The 11,779-nt window shown below is 34.0% G+C and overlaps 1 protein-coding gene across 1 annotated transcript; it reads left to right on the forward strand.

Moving 5' to 3' along the window:
• The first annotated feature begins 3,901 nt into the window (after nucleotides 1-3,901).
• Nucleotides 3,902-11,476, forward strand: LOC107759242 (serine/threonine-protein kinase MHK-like). The gene is made up of 19 exons (XM_016577130.2): nucleotides 3,902-4,040; nucleotides 5,049-5,263; nucleotides 5,351-5,430; nucleotides 5,527-5,605; nucleotides 6,260-6,328; nucleotides 6,480-6,569; nucleotides 6,755-6,893; nucleotides 6,972-7,074; nucleotides 7,169-7,221; nucleotides 8,287-8,353; nucleotides 8,594-8,702; nucleotides 8,818-8,883; nucleotides 8,979-9,047; nucleotides 9,147-9,207; nucleotides 9,280-9,384; nucleotides 9,943-9,989; nucleotides 10,110-10,155; nucleotides 10,414-10,486; nucleotides 10,983-11,476. Exons 3-19 carry the CDS (start codon nucleotides 5,423-5,425, stop codon nucleotides 11,110-11,112), a joined length of 1,314 nt encoding a protein of 437 aa, XP_016432616.1. The 5' UTR covers nucleotides 3,902-4,040; nucleotides 5,049-5,263; nucleotides 5,351-5,422; the 3' UTR covers nucleotides 11,113-11,476.
• The last annotated feature ends 303 nt before the right edge of the window (nucleotides 11,477-11,779 follow it).

Below are 11,779 nucleotides of genomic sequence, written 5' to 3' on the forward strand. Positions count from 1 at the left end.
GTAATATAAGAGGAAAGAAAAATAGAGCAACAATTCCTCCATTGACAGCCATTAAAAAGCTTTGAAGCTTTGAATTCAAATTTGAGTTTTCAAAAATCATTATTTGTTTGGATTGAGTGTTGTTGTAAATAATTGGGAATATGGTTTGGAGTTTATATCTCAATTTTGAGAGTTTTTGGTGAAGATCAGACTTGGTTTTGGCTGAATTTCAGATTGAAACTTGAAGAAAAAGAAGAAGAAGACATGACATACATTCTATTGCAGAAATTGTAGAAAAACTGTAGACTGTTGTTTGTTTATTTTTGAGCTTTGTATTTTTGTGTTAAAAATTTTGATAGGAACTTGTTATTCCACTTCGTCTGTTTTGGAGCTAACTTGTGCAGAAGATAAGATGTCTTTTTAAGTTATATATATTGCTATACTTTTAAATTCAAGAAAGTATGGTTGTATTGTAATTAAAGAGACGTGAATTTATAGAATAGGTTGAATAGGAGGAATGAGTCAAATAAGACTCACAATGACTTGTTTTCTACATTTAATCTACAACAAAACTACATATCATTTGAAAAATTAATATAAAAATACAAATTTGATTGTTTCTACAAATTATCTACAAAATTTTTACAAACTATTCATAACATAATTTATCTTTATTTATGTATGTTCGTCTGGAACACTAAAGTTACTTGATATGCCAACATCTCCCGTTATAGAGGAATACAACTTATCTACAGTTCTCTACAACTTTTATACATTATTTTCACTCAGTTAAATACAACAACAATAACATAAAATTTGAGCTTTGTGTTTTTGTGTTAAAAGTTTTGATGGGAGCTTGTTATTCCACTTCGTCTGTTTTGGAGCTAACTTGTGCAAATGAGAAGATGTTTTTTAGGTTATATATATTGTTATACCTTTAAATTCAAGAAAGTATGGTTGTATTGTATTTAAAGAGGCGTGAATTTGTAGAATAGGTTGAATGTGAGGAATGAGTCAAATAAGACTCACAATGGCTTGTTTTCTACATTTATTCTACAATAAAACTACATATCATTTGAAAAATTAATACGAAAATACAGAATTTCAATGTTTCTACAAATTATCTACAAAATTTCATAACAGAATTTATCTTTATTTTCATGCATGTTCGTATGGAACACTAAAGTTACTTGATATGGCAACATCTCCCGTTATAGAGGAATACAACCTATCTACAATTTTTTACAACTTTCACACATTATTTTCACCCAGTTAAATACAACTACAATAACATAAAACTTACATACAAATTTTATACAAAATTTATACAATATGTCTTTTGTATATTTTGTATCTGATTTATACATAGTAAAAATAATTTTCATACAACTAATTATATATTATACAACTTATCTACAAATTATCTACAATTTTCGTACATTATTTCTACTAAGTTATATACAACTACAATATAATACCACTTAAATATAATTTTTATACAATGTTGTTCGACTTTCATACAATATGTAAATGAATAAAAGAAAAATAAATAAACAACAGTCTACAATTTTCTACAATTTTTTTACAATTTTTCTACAATTTATGCAATGTAATGTATGCCATGTCTTCTTCTTCTTCTTCTTCTTCTTCTTCTTCTTCTTCTTCTTCTTCTTCTTCTTCTTCTTCTTCTTCTTCTTCTTCTTCTTCTTCGAGTTTCAATCCGAAATTCAGCCAAAACCAAGTATAATCTTCACCAAAACCCCTCAAAATTGAAATATAAACTCCAAAACCATGTTCCTAATTATTTTCAACAATACCCAATCCAAACAAATAATGATTTTTGAAAACCCAAATTTGGATTCAAAGTTTCAAAGCTTTTTAATGACTGTCAATGGTGGAATTGCTGCTCTCTTTTCCTTTGCTTTGTATTACTGAAATTTGGACATAATTGCGTTTGTTGCAGAAGAATTGTAGAAGATTTAGTCGTTTTTGATTTGTGAAATCAGAAAAAAGGTTGAACCAGAGTGTATCGCAAAAATAGAGTAAGGAAAATTTAAAATGAATCCGACGATAATTATGAATGTGCGTGATTTGCGTTGTTGAAGATCTGGAAGAATATTTAATTCCCCAATTTTAGCGCGCCTAAATAAGGAAACCTACAACTATAATTATTCCTTATTTAATGAATTATCTATATTTTGTAGAAATACTATTAGCATGGCCGTTAACGGCCTAATGTCCGCTTCGCGTACTATAATCATTTCCTTTCTTCATATGTTTATTCAAGGAATTTTTACACCCTATAGAAAACCTTAGTACCCTATTTATTTTAAATAAATACCATTTTAAAATATTACATCCTATAGATACCTTTTATACTTTATAGCCAAATATCTAATTATAGTTACATCCTACATTTAAGGCACCATATATGCTAAATAATATTTTTCTCTCTCCTTTTTAGTCTTTTCTCTCACATAATCACAGTAAAATTGACTAACCACGTTCTCTCTCTCTTTTTGCATACACTTTACTCTTTCTCCCTCAACCCACGATTCATACCTCTTCTCCCACCAAATTCTCTAGTTCTCTTCCATTATCACTCCATTATCTTGACCATCGCAGATCCACGAACTTTTCACCTTGTTTGATACAGATCACGATGTGAAGATCAGCAAGGCCGATTTGATCGCCTGTTTAAGAAGATATCCTTTGTTGATTGCCCTTTTCTCACCTTGTTTATTGCAACAAACTTGCCCATAGCTGGTCTATAGTATGGAGAAGTGAACTAAGTTGATGGACATAGGCACCATTAATGGTAGAGAATCCTTTTTTGGCCTTCTACCAGTGTTGTGAACTACTAATATATCTCAGATGTGTTAGGGGCCTGACCAGCCGGAATTAATGGCTGGCCGCCGGCCGGCGAAGCCATAAGGCTGTTTCTCTCTCTAGATTGCCAAAATCGCCTATTTGTATTCAATTGTATTCGAATGTATATTTCAATTGTATTCACATGTATTCAGTAGCATTCATTTATATATTCACATGTATTCAAGAGTTTTATTCATTTGTATTTTATTGTATTCAAGTGTTTTATTCAAATGAATTAAGTTGTATTTTGTTGTATTCAACTGTATACAGTTCTACTCAACTGTATTATTCATATGTATTTCTCTTTATTCAGCTATAATCTTTATTATGTATCTTTCAAATACAGATTAACGAGGGATCGTTTTAGTCCGTTGAGTTAAATTAGGAGAATATCATGTAATTTGATTTCCTTCTGTTTTTAACCAATTTAACCTTCCAGATTTTGCGCAGATACGTTACTGTATTTAACGTTAATGTCGCTTGAATACAACTAAATACATGTCAAACTTAGCTGGAATTCCAGTTTTTACGCCTATTTTTTGGTTGTATTAATGAATACAACAGCTTAAATACATGAAATACATTGTATAAAAACATAAAAGGTATCTATAACACGTAATATAGCAAAGGGTATCTATAAATGGCTAATTAGACCTAAAAGATGGTGTTTTATGAAAAAACCCCTAACTTCTTATTTCGAGCCCAGTCCACGCTCAAGCCCAAGTCAAATTTGATCAGATCACAATTGAAGCCTTTTGCAGCACAAGCACATCCCATGAGAAGCCCAAATGGCAAAGGATGGTAAATTTACGAGCTATTGGAGGGTAAAGTTGTCATAAAACAAACGACCAAGGATAAGTTGAAAAAAACAAGTTGGCGGAAGGGCTTTTATGTAAACTTACTTAAAAGAGGACCACTCCCTTTTTCCCACCACCAAGCATCTTTCGCAATATTTAATTTCCTTTAATCTTTTGCTAGTTTTTAATTCCTCTTGTTTATCTTTAAAAAACTATTTTAATATTTTATTACTTTGTATATTTCGAAAAATATACTATTTGGTTTCTTCTCCAACGCTTCTTCATATGATTTTGCTGTTACATTATCGATCGGCACATTCATTTGCTCTCTATAAATCCTCCTTTTTCTCTCGAGAGATGTTTATTGTTTGACTGTTTCTCCAGCATTAACCGGTGAGCTCGATTTTTTTTCTTCAAATTTCTCTGTATTTACTCTTATATTGTTCTTATTTTACGTTTTTTTTCTAGTAGCTGGAGAATCAATTTCTGTTGCTTTTCTCAGTAAATCACGAATAAATTCAATCGCATTATTCTCCTGTTGCTTCAAATTCAATTTTCTTTTTGTGCTATTGATTTGAATTGGTACTAGAAGAGTTACTGGAAAAAAAATTAATATTTTGGTCAAAATTGCTGTTTGATTTGATCATAACATTGATGCGTATTTATGTACTTATGTATTCATGTAGTAAATTTACCATGTCCTTGGTTTGGCGCTTATGCTAAATAGTCTATGATTTGTTATTCTCCGTTGAAACACTTTTCTTTGTTGAAACAAATATGAAAAAAAAGGAAAATTGGGATTTATTAAATTAATTAAAGCTGAATCAGTTTCCAGTTTAGATACAGATGTCATATAGAAATTATAATTATAGCAAGAAAAAGGTGAAGCCAATTGCTACATAGTTCATGAATATAAAGCCATAGGTATTGACAAAATAAGAAAGTGAATGGAGATTGCTCTTCCACAGAATAGCAGCCTGCGTATGCTGTTAGCTATTTTTGGATCTTTTTATCTCATCCTGTGTCTCCTCTCTCTCGGTGGCTGTTTGCAAAGGCGGATATAGCTAACAGGCTACGGGTTCAACTGAACCTTATATATATATATACGTGTGTGTCTGTGTGGGTAAAAGATCACCAAAATTTCAATAAATATTACATTTTGAACCCATAATTTTGAATGTGCAATGAATCAGTGATAAAAACAAAAAGATTGGATCCATCAAGTTAAAATCCTTGATCCGTTTCTGGTTGTTTGACACATAGCTCAGAGAGCTTTCTGCTTTTAATGTTTTTCCATTTATATTTTCAATCCAGATTGTTCAATACTTTAAAGCACGGAAGGTAGCACGCGCTATTCATGTTCTACAGTTGTCTCTGACTTTTTCTGAAACTTTTTGACAGATAAAACATAACTGAAGCTCAAGGAAAAGAGACGTGCTGCCGGTTTGATATCTTGTTGACATGGCCGACTCTTATTTTATCCACAATATAGCAAGTATTTGACAGAAATCAGTGGCTGCCTTTTAGATGATAACTACTGATTGCAGCTCGTGAAGGCTGCATTTAAGCATGTTGATAGTCTTTCAGTTGATTTTCAGTTTTTTTAGTGATGAGAGGTGGATTTTTTACCATTTACCGTATCGTATGCTGCACATAAAGAGTGATATATGTCAACAACCACATAAAGAGCACTGTTTTTACAGAGTAGAAACCTCTATCAGGAGGTTAGAGGTCCATTGAGAAATTGTTGGTCTGCCAGTCATTGTAAATCGAAAATGGAAAAGTAAGTCTTATTGAAACCCTATCTGGATATTAAAAGGTGGTTTTCCTTTTGATGATCCTAACTTATGTGCTTCTTGGTGGGACATTATAATTCCAGATATAGAATATTGAAGGAGCTTGGAGATGGAACTTGTGGTAATGTATATAAGGCCATTAATACAGAAACATCTGAAATTGTAAGTAATTGTCTTTGTTTCCGAATTTGTTATGTTTTATATATCCACACATGTTTTTCAGCTATTTTCATTTAGTTGATATAAAGAGACATTCCAAAATCCTGTTTACAAAATTTATGACTTGAGTAGGAAGCTTGTGTTTGGCAGCAGCAGAAAAGATTTTGATCTGCTGCATGTTTGAAGAGTTGCGCATCTGAATTAATAAACTCTTTTAGTTCTAAGTACCAGAGCTCAACATGGTAATGCTTGGATTTGCTCCTTGGTTTCCTTTGCAATGGAAAGTTACTGGCGCCTTTCTTACACAACAGTAATAATATCTGCCAAAAATCTCAAGTAGACTCTAGCTAACCAAAAGTTCCTTTTGGGAGTTGACTGGGGGCATGTTGTGTTTAGTCCCATAAGTAATAATTTGTGAGAACCATGTTAAAGATCCATGCCACATTGAGGCGAGACATGAGATTAGTGTTTAATCACGCCTATGCTATTACAAGAAATAAAGAATAATAAAATTTGACCTTTTCACTTTCTTCTTTGTTTCCTTTGGAGGGAGTTGACTGGAAGACTCATTTTATTTTTTTCTCAGTGCTTGGACATCTCATAGGATGTTGATTCTTCTCTGAGATTGTACTTATAGATTTATTTCATGTGTTGCAGGTTGCAGTAAAGAAAATGAAGAGGAAGTTCTATTTTTGGGAAGAATGTGTTAATCTACGTGAAGTAAAGGTGTGGGTTTCCTCTTATTTTTTCTCACATTTGATGGTCTAAAAGGAAAAATTTCAACACATTGATTCAGAAAAAATTACCATGTTAGAATTGAGTTGCTTGTGCATTTATAACTTGGCGCGAGCTAAGTTTTCCAATCTTCTCTGTGCAGTCCCTCCGTAAATTGAATCATACTAACATCATCAAACTGAAGGAGATTGTCAGGGAGAACAATGAGCTATTCTTCATACTCGAGTACATGGTACAAGTTTAAGACTTTTGGCTAGATCTCTTTGATGGCACCTTTCTCGTTGTCTGTGCAGTAGAATCTTTAATTCAGTTAACATAGTGTATATCTGTGCCACTCTGGCAATTACTGCTTTTAGTTTGAGAATATATACTATATCAAGGTGAACCTTCAAATTATCTCCTTTTAAATGTGTCTAGGAACGTAACTTGTACCAACTAATGAAAGAACGACAAAGACCTTTTCTTGAGGAAGAGATTCGAGGATTGATGTCTCAGGTGTTGCAAGGACTTGCCCACATGCATAAAAATGGTTACTTTCATCGGGACCTGAAACCTGGTATTGAAATGTCATGTGGTTTGTTTACTATCTTTGTTTATGGCAGTGCAAACTAATGTTGCACATGTTCTGCCCCAGAGAATTTGCTGGTGACAAACGACATAATTAAAATTGCTGACTTTGGGTTGGCTAGAGAAGTGTCTTCATTACCTCCTTTCACTGATTATGTTTCAACTCGTTGGTGAGTTGTCTTCTCTTGTTTGGTGCATCATTTGTCTCCACGTGCTTGTGAAAAATTTGCCTTTGATGGAGGGATGTTCTAATGTCTTTAAAAGGTATCGAGCACCAGAAGTTTTGTTGCAATCTTCATCATACACACCTGCTATCGGTATGCACCATCAATACGTTCTTACAATTTCAGAAGCTTTCTTGTGTGGACACAATGGATCATTTTTCATTTGACACCAATAAGTTGCTGTATGTTTAGAAGCTAGGATTTGATAAGAATTACCTAATCCTGAATTTTGTTCTTGAATCTCGACGACTGTCGCAGCTAGTTTTCTACTTGTCCTAATAAACTTATTAATCTAAGTACATAGCTGAGCAGTATGTTTCGTGTTTGTTGATATTTTATGCTGGAAAAACAATCTAACTTTCTTGAAATGTTTTCTGTTAATTTTGAGGGTTAGCCTTGGCTCTTTGAAGGTACTATAACCTTGAATGGATTCTATGAAAGTTGTGTGAAAGAAAACAGGAGAGTGACAGGAATTGCCTTGGACCAAGTTCACCATGCTAACACATGCCTCAAAGTATTGACTTCAAAACTGTTGGCTTGATTCAATAGTAAAACTAGAGAGAAGACCATTACCGCTGTTCTCCTGCTAGAAACTTCGAATTTCCTTAGGTGTTGTCCATATTTGTCTAGCATGATAAATGTATGTACAAAAAAAACTTTGGGTTACTAGAAAATTGTTGACCAATATAACTTGTTTTTTTTTTCATTCTTAAAATTATCATATGTTTATTCGGTATTAGTCTACTACTTCACATGCTTGGCTTTGTCAATTTTATTTTATTTTTCCACTGCATTTGTGAGATTTCTTTATTTTGGATCTTTAATTGGTTCTTCTATGGTCTATCCAAAAAAGTATATCTCTTTTCACTGGTGTTGTTTAGAAGTTCTCAGTCTTAAGCTTGATGGCCTTAATTTTGAAATTCTTCAATGCGTCAAAGAACTCTTGGATAAACTTTCATGTTTGTTTTTGTTAGTTAAGTAATCTGTTTCTTGACTCACGAGTCATGAGAATAAGGTCTACAAATGAGTGCAGAAACAGCCAACTATTATTATACATAGTTGTTTATTTTGAATAGTATTTTTTTTATTTCATAATCTTGCTTATATCCTATTTTTCTTTACTATCAGCTGCTTTAACATATTTATGGATGAACACAGATATGTGGGCAGTTGGTGCGGTACTTGCTGAACTTTTCACTCTTTGCCCAATTTTCCCTGGTGAAAGGTGATTTCACATCCCAGATTGTCTTACATGAAAAAGATCTACTATCTTCTTCTAGCTTGGAACCTAGACTGCTTTGACCTCAAATGGAACTGACAGTTGGATGATGTAGTTATTTCCAAGAGCTTGGGGAGCATATTGTCCGGATTCTGTGGAAAATTGAAACTTGACTCGCATCAGTCTTAAGTTGAATTATTTAGAGAACTATTTCTTTGAGAATAATCTTCCTTTTTCTTTGTCCAGTGAAATTGATCAGTTGTATAAGATATGCTGTATTCTTGGACCGCCAGACTGGACTAGCTTCCCAGAACTGAGAAGTGCTTCACGGTTGTTTGATTTTAGTTGTCTTGATGTGAGTCCAGCATGAACTTCTTGTTAGTTTCCTGCCAATTTCTTTTGACCTTTATCACGGACATGCGAGTGATCATGTATTCAGTTATTTTATTATTTCCTTTTGTTTCTGATAGATTAAACCAGCCAATCTGTCTGATGTCATTCCAAGTGCTAGCTTGGAAGCTATCGATTTGATCAAGGTATTGTTATAGCTGCTTCTTTACATTGTTGGCATATTTTATGCACGAAATAGGAAATGGTTTTTAGCTGATCAATCCCTCCCTTCCTGCCATAGCAACTCTGTTCGTGGGACCCATTGAGGAGGCCAACTGCTGACCAATGCTTGCAGCACCCATTTTTTCATGTAAACTATTTTCTGTCATTTGTTTTTTGCTTCAACTTATAATTGTAATTGGCATCCTTCCGTAGAGATTTGAATAATTGACCACTTGCTAATGAATAGGTTGATATGTGGATTCCTCGTCCTCTAGGGGATCCATTGCAGATGGATTTGAGTAATGTTGGTAAGAACTCGTAAAGTACTTTTACCATGTGTCGTTATTCGCTTTTAGTCATGAAGCTGGCCTGTTGTGCAGGACCTGAGCCTAATCTTGAGTTGAACCTGTGGGATTTTGGGACAGTAAAGGATGACTGCTATCTTGGTTTGACTTTGGCTGTGAACCCGAGTCCCTCTTGCCTGGGTATGAATTTTTAAGTTTTTGATTATTTCACCACGCATCATGCTTCCTATTTTCGTCTCCTGTGGTAATATATATGTAAACCACTTTAGATTGCAATAGACTATTGTCTATGGTTCAATTTGTTGCAACAATCAAAGAACTGTTGCAACAATTGCTTTTTGTTCATGCAAATTGTGGCTCTTGTGACAACTGACATGTTTGTCTTAATGTCTTCCTCTATCTTGTTTCATAGAAGCAATACCTACGCCTCTGTATCCACCAAGATGGAAATCTATATTCTTGATATGGTGGTAATCCAAGTGTAAACACGTCTCAAATATGCCCAGGGAAACAGAGTTCTAAAGACAGCATGCCTGACACTTAGATCTTACATATGAAACACTCTTAACGCAAAAAACCATTTATTCATAGTATCACTTTTGTTTTGAGAACATGAGACAAACGTCCTTGCCTGATATATGTCTTGCTTTAATTTTTCAAGTTATTGTTTTGTTGTTGTAAGATCTTGTTTTTCTGTGGTAGTTTTCTGAAACAATTTACCTTTATCTCATTATGTAGATCTATTTCCTGCAAAGATGGCAAGTAAAAGTCAAGGTACAGGAACGGTGAGTTGTCTCAGGTTTTCTTTTCTTTTTAGATTTTGGGTCACTGTTTTCAGAGATTTCTATTCATAAGACTTCTGATTTGGCTATATTATTCCAAAATGGTTTTGGTAACATTGGCAGGATATGCTGTTCTGCCCTGGTTACCAGGATCACTCACAACAATCAGGTAGCTCATATACTTTTCCTTTTAGTGTAATATGTTGTTGTATTAACCATTTCTGCAATTTTATAGTTCTTTTTCTTTTTGTTCTGGGGTGGGTGGGTTCTATAATTGCCTTGTGTTAGACTCTCGAAACCTAGAATACTGAAAGGTTTGTCAGGCATATTATGTTCTTTCTGGGTATTTTATATAGTTAGTTGAAATCTTTATCTTCTATATTATTACCTAAAGGTGTCATGGCTTGTTTTGATTACTCCTTTTCAGTTTTCTGGTCATTGTTTCCTCCTGATCACCAAATATCTACTCCAGTGGACTCCTCATTATCATTATCATTCAGGTCAGTATCCATTTATCAAATTTGCTCTGTTAATGACATAAGTTTTGGTGGGTTGTTGAGTATTATATTTCCCTGTGGAGATTAGAAATGGGATCATCCTGCTATCCAGTTTCCGCAACAAATTTCTCTACCCAGAATTTCATTACACATCTGAATCATTATAATGTCTTTACTCTTATTAGAGGTTGAACGTAACTTAATCTTCCGACTCTCCATCCCCCCGCTAAACAGGTAGCCTCAAAAACATGTCCTCGAGAAAACCAAACACCAAAAAGACCCAAGTGTGTCGCACTTTGCAAGTCAGTAACTGGGAATGCAAGTGGGCTCATCTGTTTCTGTTATCAGAAATATAATTGTTTATTTTGCATGAAACTATTAACTGAAGCTGCTTGTGGAATGATGCCTTATGTTTATATTAGTGTGCTTGGTATAGTAAATTGAACTTAACTGTTAATCGGTATGAAGGCATGAAATTAAGATTTGCTTTTCTCTGCAGCACAATTCCACACTCAAATATTGGAGTTCCACAGTCCACTGGTTTTGGCATGACATCTCTGCAGTCTAACTTCTTGGAGCGACCCTTTCTGGCTATGTCATCCTCCTTCCAGCAGAGACAATGCCTTTGAGCTACTGATTCAACGGCGAACTCTGAGTAAATAAGAGATTAGTAGGAATTACTTGTAATTTGTAAATGTCATTATCATCATAGATTAATATTTATTCACGAGGACTATGATAAGTCGATAAGCCCTTTCTTTCATTCTCGGAAGATTTTCTTCTAAAGCTGAAGAGTCACCCACGCCCCTTTTACGTGGTATAGTTGGTGTCCTTGTGGGAACATCTCTGTAGGAGATGAGTGAAAGTCAATACTGTTGTAATTATTATACCATCATAAACTGGGAGAAAGATAGAACTTGCATTGTTTCATAGTTTTTTTTAAAAAAATATCTCTACCTTTCTCGAAGTAATTTACAAATCCCTCTTATCTAACAATGTCACATGTCATTTATTGTGTTCTGTTATTTGTTTTGTGTTACTTAGATGGATTGAAGGGGAGCCTTGGCGTAATTGGTGAATTTATTGTCATATGACCAAGAGGTTACGGGTAGAAATAGTCTTTTGCAGAAATACAGGGTAAGGCTGCCTACAATAGACTCTTATGGTCTGGCCTTTCCCTGACCCTGCACGTGGGGAAACTTAATCCACCGAGCTATCCTTTTATATCGATTGAGCTTAATGCAAGGGTAAATTTGTTTATTCTTTTATTTTAGGTTCAAAATGAGAACATGTTAT

This window comes from Nicotiana tabacum, chromosome 8 (assembly GCF_000715075.1).
Source record: "Nicotiana tabacum cultivar K326 chromosome 8, ASM71507v2, whole genome shotgun sequence".
Taxonomy (NCBI): Eukaryota; Viridiplantae; Streptophyta; class Magnoliopsida; order Solanales; family Solanaceae; genus Nicotiana; species Nicotiana tabacum.